The sequence below is a fragment of the Poromitra crassiceps genome (genome assembly GCF_964638095.1).
Source record: "Poromitra crassiceps genome assembly, chromosome: 10".
In the NCBI taxonomy this organism is placed as follows: Eukaryota; Metazoa; Chordata; class Actinopteri; order Beryciformes; family Melamphaidae; genus Poromitra; species Poromitra crassiceps.
In genome coordinates, this window is record NC_139631.1 from 45,487,893 (window position 1) to 45,509,464 (window position 21,572).

The window sequence follows — 21,572 nt, forward strand, 5'->3', positions numbered from 1 at the left end:
ATTTTTGCCTATTCTATTTGAATATGTCTGCATACTAGGTCCCTAAACTGTCTTGGAATTGCATCAATTGGATATGACTGACAAGCTTAGACTCTTGTGGATTCAATTAGCCCAATTGTATTAATGTGTGATGATGTGTGTCACCTTAGTAGCCATTTCATTGTAGTGAGACCATTTTTCAAAACTTGACCTTACTGTACAAAATAATGTATTGTGACCTCTAGGATGATCACAGCCTCATGAAACTACAACCACAAACTAGAGACGTATGAGACATAATTGAGCATGGGGGTGGCCATCATATACGTGTAATCATAATGTTCTGGTAGGGAGGGGTGGAGTGAAATAACTTAGTTTTAAATCAAATTGGCTGTACAAAGGGTCTGTCATGTTCCCACTGGATGAGAAATAGTTCTATTTGTGTTTGGTCGCTTTGTTCCCACCTCCTTTAAAGGCAGACAGAGAGAGAGCGACAATAATTCATCACCTTTTATTGTGTTCAATAAAGGACTATAGTATTGTGTAGAATTATGAGAAAAAAAATCTGTGGGAGGACCGACCTCCAAATGTGTGTCCCCACTACTTTCCAAATCAAACCTACACCCTTGTGGTGGCTGTTCTATCAGATTAAGATTTGATCACTGGTTTAAATAAGATTATTTCTATTGGGAAAAGTAGCACAGTAGCACAAGAAGGTGTGCATTAGGTGAAAATGCTCAACACGTAATAATGCATTAGGTCAAATATAATGGAGAAAGGGAAAGCTTGCAACAAAGGGTGAGAAAGGCCTATATAGGAATAAATGGACAAACAATAACAAATAAATATGTCTGATTGTTCAATAGAATATAGTTTCTTATTTTAAACTTTTTATTTATTTATTTATTTATTTATTTATTTATTTATTTATTTATTTATTTATTTATTTATTTATTTATTTATTTATTTATGTATTCCTTCATCTATTTAGTTATGTAGTTAGTTATTTTCAGAGACTAATGTAAACTTGATCCTGTTCTGCATACTCCTGTAGGTGGCGGTATGCACCTAAAGTTTGTGTTGCAGTCAGGTTGCAGTCCTGCAAAAATGCAAAGAAGTGTAGAAAACGTGCTTTTATTTTGGAAAATCAAACCGGAAGTGATACTGTTATGGAGCTTGAGGATGGCGGAACTGGAACAGAAGCAACAGAGATCTGCTGCCTGGAGCCTGTGGAAGGTCAGTGACTTCAGCAGATTAGCTGAAACAAATGGTAATAATGATACAGTATAATAATGATGATAATGATGGTTTCTGTTTACGTGTCTGTAGTTAAAGGTTCTTCTTCACTTGTCCTCTGAGGAGGAGGAAGCTTAGCTTAGTTTAGCCTTAGCCCACTACTGTTTGTACTTTTTCTGCAACTTTAACACAGTCACTCACATCATGCAGACTGGACATGACATAACCACCCAAGACCCATAAGACTCAGAATTCATAACCAGAGTCTCAGAAGACTCATAACCTGGTGCATACGAAAGAAGGGGGGAAACTGAGTGTTTACAGCTGTAACTGTGTGGACAAATATCAGATTAAAAACAATAAAGTATGCTAGATAAATTCACTAAGTAACAAGGACACACTAATGGCTCCTATAAGAGTATGGCAGGTGTTTTTGGTGGCGTTTCAGTTTTGTAACAGCATGAGATTTATTAACAGGCAGAACTCGAGATTGTCTGACAACACTGCTGCACCAATGATGTTAAAGGGAGAGAAATGAAAGGCACAGCCTCCTATCAGGGGTGTAATCATACGTTTTAACAATGACGGATCAGGATCACGATATATAGGAATATAAATTGATTGGTTGATTCATCGGTATACCCCTACCTCCTATTATGTCCTTTGAATTAAAATATTTATTATGCTTGAAGAGTCAAATTCACACATGTGGCCTGTGTATTCAGGTTTATTTGTATCACACATTCACACACGTATGCATTTCAAAGTGCTGTACGGAATAATAAAAGGCAGTAAGTGTTTAAAAAAATACAGAACACTAATTTCATTAGAAATCAGGAATTAGGAATATATTAAATAATAATAGTCTCACTATATCTATCATCATCATCATCATCATCAGTATATAAATGGGAGCTAGGGCTCTGTCTGTCTGATGTCATAAATTCACTCACATACTGATGTCATCAGTGATGATGTCATCAGTCTGAGGCTCACGGGAGAGACTGAGGAGGCTCATGAGAGAGACAGAGAGAGGGGGAGGAGGAGAGGGATGGAGAGAGAGGGGGGAGAGACTGAGGGAGAGAGAGAGAGGGGGAGAGAGACTGAGGGAGATGTGTATAATGTATTATTTTATTGTTGGCCTCCGCTAGAGTAGCTTAGGATGATTCATAGTTCAAAACATTAATTGTTTATCTTGTACTGGCTCTCACGGTTCAGTTCACCTTCTGTCTGAAACGCTCTGTTTTAGTCTTCTTCGGCATTTGTGTCGGATGCGCCCACCCGCACAGCGCTCCACAGCGCCCCTCTGGTCGCTCCTAGAAACACAACAGCAAAAACGTGTGCCACACCATAACTTTTCCCCCTACTTATAACACACTTATTCCCCAATCCCCCAAGTCCATATCCCAGCATTAGAAAATCTATCTCTATCTATCTATCTATCTATCTATCTATCTATCTATCTATCTATCTATCTATCTATCTATCTATCTATCTATCGATCTGCCTGCCTGCCTGCCTGCCTGTCTATCTGTCTGTCTGTCTCTCTCTCTGTCTGTCTGTCTGTCTGTCTGTCTGTCTGTCTATCTATCTATCTATCTATCTATCTATCTATCGATAAGGAAGATATATAGATAGATAGATAGATAGATAGATAGATAGATAGATAGATAGTCATGCATAACAGAACAGACAGGCTATCTCTGGCTACTATCATTGATTACTAAATCTGGTAGTTATAAAACAATTATATCAACGAGCAACAGATTATCAAAACAAATTTTACCATTGATGAAAAACGTGACTTGGATGTATTACATACAGCTCCATTACATACATACATATAGATAGATAGATTGATTGATAGCTTTCTTGTTAGCAAGCAATCTATCAATCGATCTATCAACACCCAGCTCCGCTAGGCCGAGCTGCACGGCCGGGGACATTTCCTTGAGCGGCTAGGCCAGTAGGGCGTCACTTACCATGGCCTCCGTAACGTTACGCCCCGCCAGGGGAGCTTCACACTAATATATACTCAATATAGTCACATTCAAGCCACAACTGAACAAAATGTCGAAAATGATCAAAGCTCCCATTTTATGCTATTTTCAGCTGTTTAATACATGTTTTTTTAAACAAGGTTACAAAAACAAACCCAACAAAATACATCAGAAGCTAACGTAGCTAGTTAGCTAACTTTCCAAATGCTTGTGACTATACGGGGCCACGGACCCAACAAAAATGAGGACTTGGAGAAGTCAGCAAGTTGCGGACTAATGTTACAAGTTCTGAAAATGTGTGCCTTCGTCATTCCAGCTATTATATCAGTTGTTCATATGTCTATAATATGCAGCTGTGCTGCTAGACTAACATATAGCAAGCGCTAATGTTAGCCGCTAAGTCACGTTTACCCAATCAAAATGGAGTGGACGTGACCGAGTCAACCGGTGTGTAGTCAAACTTGCCATTTTTAGCATGTAGCAACTAGCTAGCATTGTTGTTGTTGTTGTTGTTGTTTCACAGTGGTGGCGGAGGCTTTTGAGATCACAGATTCGACACACGGGGAGCGGAAAGGAAACCCATAAATGGTCAGAGCCAGTCGGTCTGACCACATGAGACTAGGTTGGAGCCAATGGCAGAGGTTTCAGGGAGCGGAAAGGGATTTTCTTCCGCTACCGACGGAGCGGAAATCTCTGGCGGAGCCCTTTTGAGTTCCGGTTATTCAGGCATTCAAATAAGGCCGCTCCCAGAGGTTAGAGAAAAATATATATCGTTTTTTTAAACGTTGGGTTCCCAGATTGATTTCGAGGAAACATGACGTTCAATCCGGAAAACGTAGCAAAACGGTGCACACTGTTTTCAGATTGAACACACCCCTGGTCTCACCTTGCTGCTGCTTTGTGTTTATATTAACATGTTTCCCTCTTTGTCTCTGCAGCATCATGAGCAGCCTGCAGATGAGTGCGGGGGAGGAGCTTGTGGAGAGGTATCTGGATGCGGCGGCGCGAGGCGACCTGTCCCGTGTGTGCGGCCTGCTGTCCCGCTCACCCGGCCTCCTGGACCGAGCCGGACACAGTGGCTGGACCGCGCTCATGCTAGCCGCCCGCAATGGACACTTCCAGGTGGTGGAGACGCTGCTGTCACATGGGTAAACGATAACGACAATGTATAATACTGCTAAATATCCTTTAATAAGGTTATTTAAAAGCAGCCTTGTGAAGTAGGCTACCCCTGCATCATATCGGTGCAAAATTGGTGCACGATCCAGAGAAAAGGTCTATATTTTCATTCCAGCTAAAAAAAATCACTATATTGGCCTCCATGTCAGTAATCAGTGAATTTCCCCCCTCTAAAATTGGTATCTGACTTACTTGACTTAGACCTCTTTACCCCCATTTAGGCTGCGTAGGGTGTCCCACAGAGTTCACCACCAGAGCTACTGTACAATCGGTATCAGTCACAAAAATCCCATACCGGTCAGACTCTATAAAACGCTCATTAGAACCGAGACTTGACTTGGACTTGTGACCAGAGATTTGCAAAACATGACTTGTGAGCATCTCTGTAAACAGCCAGGATCAACAGAATGGAAAAGCAACGAGTTGATGCTTGTAATAAATAAGTAGACTGACTGTGAAGAATTCTGTTGACTTCTGAGACACAAATCTTTCTAACGATGCCATTGGCTGCTGGAATGTAAACGTCAATTTAAAAAAACATCATAACAAAGTGACAATAATCTAATTTAGAGAGTCATTAGCGATGATGATGACTACAGCAGAATAACATGGAGCTGATACCACCATTCACTTTTTCTGTTCCTCGATTCGTATTGTCACATTTCTCTATAATAATATATTGAATTCCCGTATATCATCTCATTACAAATCTGTGTTCACCTCCTCTCAAATCTCCATTATCTCCTGAAGCTGTGACAGGTTCTCGGTGAACGGCTCGTCCCAGACCGCCTACGATATCGCCAAGTTCTGGGGCCACAGACACATCAGCAGCCTGCTGGCCCGGGCGGACGGCGGCCCCCAGCGCGTGCTGCCGGGCTCGGACCCGGGCCCGCGGGAGACCTACTTCAGCAGGGAGACTCTGGAGAGACTGAGCGAGAAGAGGACAGATGCAGCATGGCTGCACGCCAAGCAGAGCCGCCCGGACACCGTCTACCTCCTGTTCTCCAGCCTCAGTCCCATGCTCCGCCCCCAGCATGACGACAGCCCAGGGGTAAGGATGGGCATTTTAAGTCATTTCAATGTTCGTTAGCTTAGCAGCCTACCTCAGTAACTCTGGCGGTTGGCTAGTTAGCACTTCATTCGAGCGGACGTTGTGAAACAAGCGAAGGCTTACCAGATATTCCCAATACATGTCGGTATAATCCATACTGCTTGATGACCACTGTTACAAAACGTAAATCCACTGATTACAACGTCTGGTGTTCTGCCAAAAAGTGAAAACTGCAAACAAGTCGTTAAGGTTAGCTGCTAAATAGTAATCGCCATGAAGTGATTGCCTCCCAAAAAGTGATTCTTTCTCCACATTTGTTGTGGTTAACGTTATGGGAAACGACAGTGGAGTCAGTAAACTAGTGCAAAGTTGTATCGGCCGTGTGTTATGGAGAAGTGTGCATCTGTCTCATCTCTCGTAGAAACGTTACTCGAATAGTAACGTTATGAACAAGTACTCGAGTACCCGAGTACTCTCGCGCATCGTGCGAGGACGGTCCAGTGTTTTTCGGTGTTATCATAGTGTCACGGCAACCAGAGCTCTGGGCATCAATATTTGCCATTAACCTTAGGCCGTTAGGGATGTCAACCGATAACGTTTAACCGTTAACCGACTGTTAAAACGTTAACCGATTAAAACGTTATCCGACTGCACCACATGTTGAGCAGCGTTAATTGACAATTCAAACGTATCAAGTTTACGCTACTCTTTACTGTTACATGCCAGTTCGGAGAAATTGTGGAATCTTATATTTTTTACTAACATTTTCACACTGTCTGTCAGGGTGAGTACAGAGCTACTGCATCAGCAAATGACAGACATGATGTGCACACATTAGACGCACTACAGAGTGAGATCCACTTGTAGGCTATGCCTTGATTAACTGCTTACAGTTATTGTGGCGCAGCGATGACAATCTACTGGTTTATTTCAGAATAGGCCTTGTAGAAAAGGGTCCATAATGGCCCACCGTCAGGCCTGTTCTTGGGGCAGTCGATGCCCACCAACCGGCGCGCCAACAACGTAATGACGATGACATCATCAACGATGACAATGATGTCATAGCATAGAGTTCACCTGTGAGGTCATCGGCGATGTCAGACATAACACCGATGATGTCATAGCCCCCTGAACGTTGTGACATCACAAATGCGGGGATATAAACAAGGTGTTCTGTGACGTTGATTCCTGAGATTCCTTCTACTTCCATACTTCTTCAGGTATTCTTACTTCCTACTATCCTTCATAATGTCAACCATTAGCACAACCAATTCCGAACTCGAGCTGAATCCTGGCTATCTTACGACCAGCCAGGCCCTGGTGACCGACTGCCTTACACCCAGACAGGTCACCAGTGGTATTTCAACCGCGTCCGAGGACCGACATCTCGGTCCCTATCTCCATCCCCGTGATTCTGATCGATCACAGCCCGTGAGCCCTCATCCAAGATCCAGCACACTTCACGAGGCAAGCCCCAAAGCTTCGCCCCCAGCAAGCTCACAAGCTTTGCTACAAGTTGATTGCGATTCTGACCGATCACTCTTGGTCACTGGCTGCCTTACACCCAGCCAGGCCAGGCCCAGGCCACTTCACGCATCACCCGAGGCAAGCCCACAAGCTTCGCTACAGGCCTAATTGCTTGTCCCCATGTGAGCAGACAGACAGACAGACAGACAGGCAGACAGACAGACAGACAGACAGACAGACAGACAGTCAGACAGACAGACAGACAGACAGACAGACAGTCAGACAGACAGACAGACAGACAGACAGACAGACAGACAGACAGGCAGACAGACAGACAGACAGACAGACAGACAGACACATAATACATGGTCAGTGCGCTGCAGCCTGGTGACATGCAGGCATACATCGGCTGAAACACACGCTCCGCACCACACCGGGAAACTTGTAATAGTGTTGTGCCAACTCCCCCAGCCGGGGTGAGGCATTAGGCTATTATAAATAGTACATTTTAGTCTTGTTGGTTAACGGTTACTGATCTTTTAACACATTCACTGCCAGCCGTTTTTTTTTTACTGTAGGTAGGTTCTGCCAGAGGGTTTTTTTGAGGATTCTGGCTCATCTTTCAAGACCCGAGGATTCTTTTCTGCTAAGATTTTGTGAACACACAATATCTCAAAATAACTAATAGAATGTGTGCTTTCTCTGTCTAAAAGAGTTAGTTTGTAGAGTTAGTAGTTATGTAAGCATTAGCAGTTGAATACAGCATGGTTTCAGCGTCAGAAAAATTATTCTGAGATAAACGGCTTTTTGTGAAATTCGATAGAACAGTCACTTTAACCATTCATTTTTGGCATCAGTAAGACGTCAGACATCGAAACAATAGTTTTGAACAGTAATTTCCTCCATAACAGCAGGAAACCCCCCTCTGCTTCCAACTCCTCCCTCCGTGTGTGTCTTCTTGGCTGCAGCGGCCGTGTCACAAGCTCGTTTCTGCTGCTGTAACCTCGCGTCACCAGTCTCATTGCTTTGCTGCTGCTGTGCCTGTCTGCGCGGCCGCTCTTTGAGGAAGTCTGGATGGACTCGCTCGCTTCTTGGAGTTTTGGTTGAGAGCTTTGATGAAGCTTTTGCGATTCTGGTCATATTTATGCTGCGTGTTTCAAAGTGTGTTCCACCCGTAATCTATTATGCAAATTTGCAATCCCGCACCGCCAGCAATCAGCGTGAAAACGAAAGCGTTTTCGCCAATCCATTTTCATGAGAATGGCTGCTTTTTGCTTGCCTTCCTCTAGTCAGGAGAGCACTGTCGCCACTCAGTGGGTCGGTAAAATAGATTATACACATTCATTATACATTATACCTCCAATTCTGGTATAGGAGACGTAAAAGGGTTAGATCAACGTCCCACCGTCAAAAAAAAAAATCGAGCGTTGGAGGTCAGTCAGGGGAAGAAATCTTTTTCGCCCTCTCTAGTCCCGTGAAACATAATATCAAAAGACTTTCAGACTAATAAAAGCAGGGTGGAGCTTACCTGATTAGCATGGTGGGCTAGCCGTGGTTGACGGGGCTGCTTGTCTCTCGCTAGCCCGCTCCTTGGTTCACCAGCACTTCGTCTCACGCTGTGTTCACACCGAGATATTTATTTTTCTCTCTGTCGCTCGACTGAACCCTTTGGAATCGCTCTGTCGCTGTGTTTAAATCACTCGTCAACAGGCACAATAATTGACGGACATCTGGGGGATATAACGTTACGCAATGTCATGATATTTGTCCACTACGAGCCACCGTAGTTGTTTACAAGCTAAGCCTATCAGCGTGCTCCTAATGCGAGCTCCATACCGGTAGGACAGACTTCACTTCATGTCAGCTGTCAGCCTGTCAATCAGCTGTCAATGCGGTTTGTTGCCACACAATAAACCAGCGGTTTGTTCCAAGCCAGTGTGATCCTTGACTCACTCTCATACGGCAGCCAATCAGCGTTGAACAGCGAGCGACTGATGCCAGCGTAATTTCGCTTGAGTTGGGATATTTCATCTTGGGCGACGAACGTATTTTCTCCCTATCGCTCTGTCTCTGTCGCTGGGACGCCCAGCGATTTTTCTCCCGGGCGAATATACGCTCAATCGCTTGTTTGCATTGACTTTGTATGTAAGCTCGATGCCAGCGAAAAACTTGAATAGGTCGATGTGAACGCAGCTTAAGCGAACATCCTCTCGTTCAGATTTACATAAATGACATAACTTGCAAGTAAAAGTCGGTTACAAACATATAATAGACCATTTGCTAAACTGTTGACTTGGCTGTCGCACCCCCAGCCGCCATCTTTACTTGGGGCAACAGGTCAGAGAGAGCACGCAGGCCTGGAAGTCCTCTATCGACTTTGGTGTCTGCATAACTAGGATAAGCTTCACCCACTTGGCACTTTTGATTGATAGCCATCAGAACCACTCCACGAGTAGGGCTGGGTATCGAGTTTCGATACTTACTTGGCACCGAAATGGAAACATCGATACTAAGGGGTATCGAAGCCTCCCTTGTCAATCGATACCAATTTTCGATACCAAAACAAAACAGCGTCATTGAGCCTATAAGCATGCGACATGCTTGCACGCCGCGCTCTAATACGGCTGGTGATTGGCTGTCATCTAGAGGCATGCAGGAAACGTTACACCCACTTTAGCCGGTGTGTTTGTTGTGAGCCAGGCGTGCGGTGCGGTCCGGATATAGTATACAAGAAGTTAGCCACTCAAGCTACTGCTATCCTGGAGTACCATATGGCGAAGATGATGAAAAGAAGGAAAAGAAACAGAAACAACACAGACTGGTTTCCACAGACAAGATAAATAATTGAGAGGTGGGTCAGCTTACCGCAAGTTAGCGGTTATCAGATCCCTCAGTCTGACAAATCCATGCATCTGGCTGTGAGTTGTAGCTAGCATTAGATCGTTTAATTAATTGCCGCCGTAACGTTATGCGCAAGCGGGCATTGTGTATTTTTAGCAACTCGTTAACAAACGCTGATGTCATGATAGTTTGTTGAATGTAAATGCGATTCATTTATATTGATTGGCTAGTCAGTGAATGCATGAAGTGGAGCTGTCTCGTCAGATTGGACAAGAATGACGTTCTGTTGCAGCAGTGAGCATTAAACACTGATCTGCAACGCTAGCGTTAATGTTTAATTAATTAACGCTGATGTCATGATAGTTTGTTGAATATAAATGGGATTCACTTTGTGCCATTAAGGCTATATTGATAGGCTAGTCAATGCTCAACTAGTCTTCCATGCATGAAGTGGAGCCATCTCATCAGTTTGGACAAGAATAGCGTTCTGTTGCATCAGTGAGCATTAAACCCTGATTTGCAACTCTCTGTTTTGCACTGAAAACTATTCCACTGATTTATTTGTTTTACATTTCTTTCCTTTGTAGTACTCCAATATGTTTTGTAGGGACGGCAATATGTTTAGAGAACTTAAAGTTATGTTAAATACAGTAGGTTTTATTTTTTTCTGCTGTAAAACTTAAGATGGGGGGAAAACTAAAGATTTGTAAAATAATTTCAATGTGTAATGCAGTTTTATTTTTGTTAACTCATTCATGGCCAGTTTAGGACTGCCAATATTTAGCACAGGCCAAAGATTTTCATAATTGTTGGTCATCTTTCAAGACCCACAGTAAATTATCTATTAGCACCAGAGTGATTTGCAATACCTCAAAATGAAGATGTATGTCTCTGGGTTCACCAGGAAAAAAAAAGTGAGCTTTTAGCATGTTCTATACTCTACTTATATCCATTTATATACACCCTGTTTTAGCCCAAAAGCTCTCTCTGAGATGACAAACAGGAGAAAAGGCAATTTCTGTAAAATACACATTCTCAAGCAGAACTCGCTCTCAATTCTTTTATTTTGAACTGTATTGACATCAGACATGTAAATACTATTCGTTATGACACAAATGAAAAAAAAAAATATATATATATATATATATATATATATATATATACACATGAAGTGCTTTTTTTTTTACATTCAACAATACAGCAGTGTGAGTGAGTGTGCAGACAGACACACAGACAGACAGACAGACAGACAGACACACCGACAGACAGACAGACAGACAGACAGACAGACAGACAGACAGACAGACACACACACACACACACACACACACACACACACACACACACACACGATCCCCCTTCGTTGCGTGATTTCTAACCCCACATAGGATAAGCAATAACCACGCCCTGTGGCGCCGGGATTGGCCAGGAGCAACACTGGAGGGCACGCAGCCCAGCGATTTCATGAACCAACTGAATACCTCTTGAGAAGGACAGCGGGCTGCTGTGACTGCCGCTTCTGGCTTGTCTTCTTGCCTCCCTGTCCTATACTCCCTGCTGTTTGATCGTTCCCGTTTTCCCCTCGGCTATTCAACACTTCCTCACGTCACCGCCCTCTGGATTACCCGTCAAACTGATCGATCATTTCCTCATTCCTCCGATGATCAAACGCATCTCTGGAACTTTCTCCCGTTTTCTCCGGCTGGCACACAGGAAAGCGACCAGCTCCTGCAGCGCGCGAGGGGCGTTTCAATGGCGTTTCTCCTGTCTGCACAAGGCAAGCTCCTTATCCGTTTTCTGCTTTTCCTCTTGCTCAATTTCAAAACAACAGCTGCGGTATGTGTTTGTTCACGTGTTGCCTTAGATGGTAGGGACCTGATACTATGTCAGAGGCTGGGGAAGTGTTTGAAATACGCGCTGCAGTAATAAAAACAAAAACACGTCAAACACGTCATTGGCGGGGAGGGCTATTTCTGATAACACGTCAAAGACGTCATTGGCGGTGAATGAGTAAAATGGATTTTTCTAAAAATTGGTATCGAAAAAAGTATCGTTCAGGAACCAGTATCGAAATCCAAGTATCGAAACGGTATCGATATCGAATTTTTTTTAACGATACCGAGCCCTATCCACGAGCGCCCCAAAACATTGTCTGCGTTATCGTCAATTTGACTCTGAATGGGACCATAATCTAATGAACATCATGTTGTATTGAAGAAGACTTGAAACTAGTGATTGAGACATAAACTCATTAGGAAGGTGTTTTACTGACGTCATAAATCAAGTAGTAGTCAGGTTGGGTCATTTGGGTCATTTTCTATCCACCTTATTTCTAGCTGCCATGATGCCTGATGGGTGCTTCTTCCGCTTCCGGTGTAATTTTTACACTGTTTTAACTTAACAAAAAAACCGTCTGAGGATTTTACAACAGCGCCATTCAGCCGTGTCGTTCGGGTGCTGGGATAACGTAATGCATTGTGGGTAGTCGGCTACTGTGGCTAATGCTAACGGCTAGCGTAATAGACTTTACATGGCAGTAAAACGCCACTGAATGACCAAATTGATTTAACTTTTAACCATTTCGAGTAACACTGTTTCCATACGGACCCGCAGCGTTGGTTAGTTGTTTATAACGTGACTATATTTCTAACTTTTATAACAGACTCCAGCTTCCAGTTTATATTTCGGGTCTGCAGCCGAGTACAAAGGCTGCAGAAGAAGCCTGCATGACTCATTGTTGCAAGCTGCAACAATGAGTCACGTTAAACCGGACCTTGTTCCCACAATTATTTTTTACAGTGGGACATTCAAAAATAAGGTGGATACAAGCGGGCTTTTTTTTTGCAGCCAGTCACCCCCTGCTGGCCAATGGAAATAATGCAGTTTTAAGGTACTTCCCCATTGGCTTCATGTTTCAGCGCTGGAGAGACTACCGTAAATTTCGGACTATAAGCCTCGGCTTTTCCCCCGTTTTTTGGCCCTGCGGCTTATATAACGGTGCGGCTTATCTATGGATTTTTTCGGAGAAAAAAAAAAAAAAAAAACGGAATTCTCTCTTCTTTAGCACTCTTTCTAACTATAAATCCACTTCTGTTTTAATTTCCTCTCTTGCCCTCTTTTCACCACACCGCGGACACTGTGTGCACTGTAAAAAAAAACACAGGTGGTGTTGTGTTATGTTGTTTTGTTGAAATGTTAATAAATGGGAGCTTCCTCAAACAGCCATCTCTTTCCCGACAATCCCCTCTGTGCATGAACCCTTACGGTAATTAAACATTAAACATTAAAAAAAAAAAAAACATTAAAACACCTGCGGCTTATAGTCCGGTGCGGCTTATATATGTAACAAACAGGCAATTTTGCTGCTGCGGCTTATACTCCGGTGCGGCTTATAGTGCGGAAATTACGGTATATCATTTAATTCGGAGCAAAACTTAAAAATATATATTAAAAAAAAATGAAATGTGAAATGTTCTATGGTCTCTCCTGATTCTAAATATACCGTAAATTCCGGACTATAAGCCGCACCTTTTTTCCCGTTTTTTGGGCTTTTTTGGCCCCTGCGGCTTATATAACGGTGCGGCTTATCTATGGATTTTTTCAAAAAAAAAAAAAAAAAAAAAAAAAAAATCTCTCTTTTTTAGCACTCTTTCTAACTATAAAGCCACTTCTGTTTTAATTTCCTCTCTTGCCCTCTTTTCACCACACTGTATGACACTGTATGACACTGTATGACACTGTATGACACTGTGTGCACTGTAAATAACAACACAGGTGGTGTTGTGTTGTGTTGTTTTGTTGAAATGTTAATAAATGGGAGCATTATGGTAATTAAACATTAAAACACAAAAAAAAAAAAAAAAATACCATTAAAACACCCGCGGCTTATAGTCCGGTGCGGCTTATATAAGAAAAAAATAGTCAACTTTGAAGGTGCGGCTTATACACCGGTGCGCCTTATAGTCCGGAATTTACGGTAGCTATTTTTATAAGCATTTTACGAAATGTCTATGAAAAAAATGAATGGTGGAAAATCCCTTAGCTTCTATGCCTAACCAGAAAGAGGGTGTGTCTTTGGCACTCTATGGCAGATGGAGCAGCTGGATTGCAGCTGCTGATCAGTCCAAAGGGGCTAAAGGTTCAGTGGAAGTGGACTAAGTGAATAAACTTGTGTGTGTGTGTGTGTGTGTGTGTGTGATTCTGCCTCTGACAGGGTGACGCCAAGCTATGTCGCTTCAGATATGAGACGGTTAAACACCTGCTCCAGAAACCAGGGACAGTGCTCATCTTTCTTGGAGTGGAGAAGAGGAAAACGCCTTCCTCGGCCTCTCAGCCAGAGCGCAGTACCTCCTCCTCTCAGACAGAGGGCAGTACCTCCTCCTCTCAGACAGAGGGCAGTGTCCGGGAGCCGCCTGCTTGGTTTGCCATGGACACAGATGAAGAGCCGTCAGACCTTCTGAAAGTCTGCGGAGAAACGAGCAGCTTCTTCCCTCAGAGGGCCAACAGAGATCTGCTGAAACTCAGCGAGGACGAGGCTGGTGAGGCGCTTCTCTTTCTTGCAGATAAGGGGCTGGATTCACCAATGTGTTCTTAGGATAGATCTTAAGAAATGACATAAGAGGACTTTTTTTCTTTCTTAAGAAGGCTCTTGAGTGCAATTCCTCAATATTTTCTTAGTAACAGAATTTGGAATAATCACAAATGTCTTTCATTTCCCTACATATCTAGAACTTAACACGTTCACTGCCAATGACGTGTTGATACGTCAAAAAAAATCCAACGGTTGACTGCCATTGACGTGTTGATACGTCAAAAAAAAAACGGTGACGGTGGGACGTTGATCTAACCCTTTTACATCTCTTATATAAATATTGAAGCCACCGAACGTGTACAACCCATTCCACCGACCCACTAAGTGGCGACAGTGCTCTCCAGACTAGAAAAAGCCGAGCCAAAACTGCAGGGGAACGCGCGATGAAACCATTCTCATACTGTAAAATGGATTGGCGAAAACGCTTTTGCTTTCGCGCTGATTGCTGGCGGTGGGGGATTGCAAATTTGCATAATAGATTATGGGTGCAACACACTTTGAAACACGCAGCATAAATAAGACCAGAATCGCAAAAGAAACCCCGTTTCTTGGGGTTTCTCAACCGAAACCCCAAGAAACGAGCGAGCCCATCCTCGCCCAGCGGCCGCCAGCAGACAGGAGCAGCAGCAGCAGCAGCAGCAGAAACGAGCTTGTGACACGCCCGCTGCAGCCAAGAAGAACACACACGGAGGGAGGAGTTTGAAGTAGAGGGGGTTTTCCTGCTGTTATGGAGGAAATTACTGTTCAAAACTATTATTTAGATGTCTGACGTCTTACTGATGCCAAAAATGAATGGTTAAAGTGACTGTTCTATCGAATTTCACAAAAAGCTATTTATCTCAGCTTAAATTTTCAGACGCTGAAACCATGCTGTATTCAAGTGCTAATGCCTACATAACTACTAACTCTACAAACTAACTCTTTTAGACAGAGAAAGCACACATTCTATTAGTTCTTTTGAGATATTTTGTGTTCACAAAATCTTAGCAGAAAAGAATCCTCGGGTCTTGAAAGATGAGCCAGAATCCTCAAAAAAAAACTCTGGCAGAAGCTACCTACAGTAAAAAAAAAAAATGGCTGGCAGTGAATGTGTTAACAACATACAGAACATAACAAGAACTTCCCAAAATATGGCTTGAATTAATTCTGGTTAATAAACTTTAGACCTAACTGCCATTGAGGCTAGGAGACAAGGCTAGGAGGCAACCTAAAGTGCTTCCATCTAGAACAACATTGGGGAAAAACCTATTTAGGACAACTAGGGCAAGGATGTAGACAATGGTTGCTGTTGGTTATTGTAAAATGTGCTAGCTTTTGTTTTCAACAGATATGAGACAGAGGCCTACTTGGCCTTACTGGTAGAGATAGCAGCTCCCGTTTCCCCCGTTGCTCAGAACGGGGGGAAGAGGCGATCATGCTTCCTCCCCCAGGCGTGGTGAACCCGGGCCGTGTTGTTGTTGTTGATGTTGTTATTATTTATTTTTATTTTTATTTAACCTTTATTTAACCAGGTAAGACATTAAGAACAAATTCTTATTTACAATGGCGACCTGACTAATTATACTTCCTCCTGCAGGCGTGGTGGCCCAGGCCCGGGCCGTGCTGGCCTGGCACAGCCGATACGGATTCTGTCCCACCTGCGGTAGCAGCACCAAGCCGGAGGAGGGCGGGTACAAGAGGAGCTGCTTGAACACTGCCTGCCGCAGCCTGCAGGGGGTGCACAACACCTGCTACCCCAGAGTCGGTAAGTCACCTTTTCTCTATCATTTGTGGCAAAAATCATAATCCAGATTATTTTGACTGATATTGAAATCACAATTATTTAATGTGATTACTCATTGACTTTGGTAACATCATGTATTTATTGGGGAACTTGGAACTTGGGGAAAAAACGTGTCTCTTTAATACTGGATTTCTTTGACATTTAAATTTAATTGAACCGGGAAAAACAAAGAATAGATCAATAAATAGAATAGAATAGATCAATAAATAGGATAACTAAAATAAATTATACCTAAATAATAATTGTTTTATCTCGATTATCTTGCTTTCATAATTGTGGGGAGCCAAAATTCTAATTGAAATAATTAAAATGTGATCAATTGCACAGCCCTACTGGACACTGACTCTAGAAACCTGCTCCACATGTGGATTGCCACCTGTTAATGTGTGTGTGTGTGTGTGTGTGTGTGTGTGTGTGTGTGTGTGTGTGTGTGTGTGTGTGTGTGTGTGTGTGTGTGTGCGTGCGTGCGTGCGTGCGTGCGTGCGTGCGTGCGTGCGTGTGCGTAGACCCGGTGGTCATCATGCTCGTCATCCATCCTGATGGAAACCAGTGTTTACTGGGAAGGAAGAAGATCTTCCCAGTTGGCATGTTCTCCTGCCTGGCTGGATTCATAGAGCCTGGTAACACACACACGCACACATGCACACGCACACACACACACACACACACACACACACACACACACACACACACACACACAGACACACACACACGCTACAGTAAATATTGTCAACATATTCTTCATTCAGTTTTTTCCCCCTTTTTTTTCTCGTTTCTTTTTTTGTGTGGATCCAGACGACACACTGCACACATCCATTCGCAACGCAGAAGTGCCCAAAAAAACTGCAGTTCGTCGAATGGCCACTTGAGGCTGGCTCCGAAAGCGAGTCCATCCCCATAGACCCCCATTTTAAAACACCCAACTTTACAGCAGAAATAAACATGTTTACAGCCTGGAAGTTTTAGTTAACTTGAAAACTGTACAGGGGTGTGGGAGGGGATTATATGACTCACCCATTTAAATGTTATTAATGTTTAAAGTTATGCATAATTAAGGGTGTGGGTGCTTTGAGTGACAGGTGGCTACCTGGTAGCTGCCTGCTAAGCAACTGAACTCCCCACCACCGCTGTGTAGCACCTGGGTGATGCCGGCCAGTTTGCACCAGAAGGCTCACCATACATCAGCTATCACATTGGAGAGTTCACGTCTGAAAGTGCCAATTAACTCATTGAGTGCCAGCCACTTTTGGAGAACGGACGCTCCCAGTGCCAGAGTTTCAGAGCGTTTTCAGTGATTTCTCGAGGCCCACAGAATATTGTGTGATATTACTATGTAAACACCGAACACGCACAAAGAACGAGGAGACTCTCTTCTATCATCTGCAAAAAAAAGTTTATTGATCCCATTTTCCGTTCTTTAGTTATGAGCCGGAGAAGATAGGCTGTTTTGAGCAAAAAGACACTTTTCAAATTAGAAGCTGAGTTATTCCGCCTTTTGTGAAATGCAGCATTTCAAGCACATTCTGAGTCTGAAGATAATATTTTCTGATGTAGTGACGTGGTGTAGTTGTGTGGTGCATGCGTGCCCCACCCCCCTCTCCCCCCCTCAGCTGCAAACTCCTCCCCACACGCACCCAGTCTATTTTCGGAGGGCTCCGGTTTTTTGCGCCGGCTCCCAGCGCGACAAGGAAATGCCAAACCGGACTGGAGGGAAAGGTTTGGCCCTTTGGCGTCGGGTGCTGCCTTTCTGGCAGCTAATCGTGTGAAGAAACTATGCAGACAGACAGACAGAGGCAGAGGAGCTCAGTTGTGTGCGCGGATTGACTGCTGTTGGCAGCCAACATCAGCTGCAGTCAGAGTGCAGTCATCTATATGGCTCTGGCTGCAGCATGAGCGGTTTCTCTTTGATCACGGGGGTTTTTCCTGCAGTTTTCCGGACCTTCCTCTAATCTGGAGAGCACTGTCGCCACCTAATGGGTCGGTAAAATAGCTTTTACACATTCAACATGCCCCAAAATTTTACAGGAGATGGATCTGGCTTTGATCCACGTCCCACCGTCAAAAAACGCAATTGACGACTTTAGTCGTCTTTGGCACTCAACGTTACTAAAGCAATTGACGACTAAAGTCGTCATTGGCACTCAATGAGTTAAGTAACATGTCATGGTAGTCATGGTCTGGCTCCAAAATCAAGATGGCGACGGTCTAAATGCCAAATTCGCGGCTTCAAAACGTGAGTACACAAACCAATGGATGATGACCTTCCCCCATATTTTTATACAATCTATACTCTCTCCCTCCCCTCTTTCTCTCTCTCCCTTTCTATCTCCCCCTCTCTCGCCCTCTCCCCCCGCCTGCAGGAGAGTCTATAGAGGAGGCGGTGAGGCGTGAGGTTTTGGAGGAGAGCGGGGTGGAGGCGGGGCCTGTGCAGTACGTGTGTTGTCAGCCCTGGCCCCTTCCCTCCAGCCTCATGATTGGCTGTCTGGCCGTCGCCGTGTCCACCCACATCAGAGTGGACGAGAACGAGATCGAGGAGGCTCGCTGGTTCCCACGGCAACAGGTCAACACGCCACTGATTATTATTGATTATATTTTTATTAATGACATTATTTATGTAATTATGTGTTTTATCTTTGTTGTTATTATTATCATTATTAGCAGTAGTAGTTAGTAATCTATGTATTATATTATTTAAAGTTATACATTATGAATAGTATATTTAAGCAATATAGCATGAGAGCCAGTGTGTTGTGGCAAATATATCCCTGCGGGGATAGCGGGATATATGCCACAACACCACGCAGCTCGAGTGCTATATTGCTTTTATAAAACGGTTTCCAAGTATGATAATATAATAATAATAATAATAATACTATAAGTCCGACTGGCATGGTATTCTGATAGAGTCAGTTGAAACACTACTGTAAGGCGGGACCGCAACAACGTGCGGGTGATTTGATTGGATCGTTCTGGAGACATTGTTGACATTGGCCAATCCTGGCGCTTGCTGAGAAGCTGAGAGCTTTCTGGAAAGCCCGACACGCAGCTCGAGCGCAGCGCTGCATTCTCAGCGCTTGCTGAGAAGCTGAGTGCTTTCTGCAAAGCCCGACACCAACTAACGTTACGGGGTTAAATGCGGGGTTAAATGCGGGGTTAACAGCCTTTTTTTTGCAAAGAAGACATTAGCCCGCGTCTATTCTTGTACAAAACATAATTTTCTGCGAAGTATTAGTAAAGTTATAAGCGAAGATCGATTCACAAGGATCTGACAGCTGTCTCCGCCATTTGTTTTTTCTACATTGTCATTTGAGGTAACCAAAGCCTTTTAGTAAGAGAGTTGCCATGGCAACTCATAACCCATGGCCATGGGTTATTGGAGTGGGTTACTGGATTTATACAATGGCTGTGAACCAATCAGATTTGAGGTGATTGTGATTGTATTGTATTGTACTGAATGGTTGCACGATGGGGAGCCTGGAATTTCGTTGTGTAAATTCTTATGCAATGACAAATAATAAACTACTACTACTACTACTACTTAAAAAAGATTGTTTGATTTGAGAGAGCCGTTTTATAACTACAAATATCAGACATCATTGCTACTGTGAATAATAATAACTTTAATATGTTTATATAATTGTATCAAGAATAAATGGATGCTTAAATTTAATTATAAATACACTAAATATAATACTGATCAAATATGCTTTTTTTATTTTTATTTGTATAATACTCACAGGTTCAATATAAGCAAGAAAAAATGGGCAAATACGAAATAAATATCAGTGCTTGGGGTTACGTTTTCTTTTGGTAAAGAATGCCGTGGATATATATTTTTTGCCAGGAGCATATTGAGTTTAAAAAAATAACAGTTTTGCCTTTCAAGTTGTGTTCACAGTTTTTGTCATCCATTGATAACCTGAATTATTTTATTATTTTCCCATAATATACATTACACATCACTGTTGATCTATTGTTCAGCCTTCAGCCTTGTATGACAGCGGTGTGGTTTTGTGACCTGCAGGTGATAGATGCTGTGTTCAGAGGAGCCAGTCCAGCCTTCACTGTTCCTCCCAGACAGACCATCGCCCACCAGCTCATCAGACACTGGATCAGCATCAACTCTAACCTCTAACCTCTGACCTCTGACCATCCCAGCCAGCCGGGAGCGGGCGCTGTGCGTGAAACGCCAACAGCTGACAGAACGGATCAGATCCCCTTCCTCTGTTTTCTCCCCAATTGTACTTGTCCAACTCCCCCTGCTGTCACTGTCGTTGCTCCGCCCCCCTCTGCCGATCTGGCGAGCGTTAGAGATTAGCACATGCTCCCTCTGATACATGTGCAGTCGCCGGCCACTTCTTTTCACCTGACAGCGAGGAGTTTCACTGGCAGGACACAGCGTGTGGGAGGATCAGGAACAGGTCCCCCCAACCCACCAGAGGAGGCACTAGTGCAGCGAACAGGATTCATATGGCACCGACTTCCCACCCGCAGACACGGCCAATTGTGTCACAATTGTGTCAAACCATCCGATCACGTCAACTCACATTTTGTTTGGGTCTGCGGGACGGTCTGGCCTCAAGCACGGGGCAGGCATTTTCACAAATTACAAAGTGCATTTGGCCAATCAGGGACCTACCTCATAGTTCACATCGTAACCCGGCCAATCAGGTACGCTGGCACAGCAGTAATGGCTGCTCCCATGGCTTTGCGGCTCGAGCAGTAATGTCAACGTTCGGGGAGAAAAACATGTCTCCACCACAATCATAATTATTATATTTTGACTTTCTCTGGTTTATTGCTCCAGAGAAACTCAAAAATCTTGAACTCATCGAGCTTGAAGAAGGACTGTGGTGGAATTGGAAGAGACATAAAAAGTTCAATAAATCATGGTACAACCAAGAAATTAACCGGGGAAATTTATTGCATCGAATCTTTACTCGTATCTAGAGTACTTCATGAGGAAAACTGATTTGTGGCTTGATCCTAAAGCTAAACTCTTCTAAGATGATGAAATGGTGTCAGGAACAGCTTAAGAATATTTACAAATTGAAATAAATTACCAAGATGATTTTATAATGATATGAAGTAGAAATATGATTTTATTGTATAATGACAAAGCATATTTATTAAAAAAGCAATTCTACACATCTTCAGAATGCCTCTCTTCCTTCTTTCAATTCACAGATTAACATTTACAGGTACACAAATAATACATGATATTCAAAATGTAACAGCTCATCAATACAAAATGAATGAATTACAAAGACATAAACATTTTCAACTTTTTATCGTTTTCTATATTTTCTTCTTTGTTATTTATATTGAACTGAAAACGTGTTTCTGCAAAACAATTGACAAAATAATTTGTCTTACAAGGTTTCAGAAAGTGACTCTTCTCTCATCTTCCCAGCATTTTCCTCCACAAAATGGAGGATGCAGCTT

The 21,572-nt window shown here is 43.2% G+C and overlaps 1 protein-coding gene across 2 annotated transcripts; it reads left to right on the plus strand.

The window, feature by feature from the left end:
• Positions 1-1,160: 1,160 nt before the first annotated feature.
• Positions 1,161-21,233, plus strand: nudt12 (nudix (nucleoside diphosphate linked moiety X)-type motif 12). Of its 2 annotated transcripts, none has more exons than XM_083645078.1 (8): positions 1,161-1,215; positions 4,154-4,363; positions 5,145-5,445; positions 13,967-14,291; positions 15,921-16,088; positions 16,634-16,747; positions 18,488-18,687; positions 20,152-21,233. In XM_083645078.1, exons 2-8 carry the CDS (start codon positions 4,158-4,160, stop codon positions 20,260-20,262), a joined length of 1,425 nt encoding a protein of 474 aa, XP_083501204.1. In that variant the 5' UTR covers positions 1,161-1,215; positions 4,154-4,157; the 3' UTR covers positions 20,263-21,233. The 2 variants fall into 2 exon arrangements, with proteins under 2 accessions (XP_083501204.1, XP_083501205.1); XM_083645079.1 differs by having other exon boundaries at positions 1,210-1,249.
• The last annotated feature ends 339 nt before the right edge of the window (positions 21,234-21,572 follow it).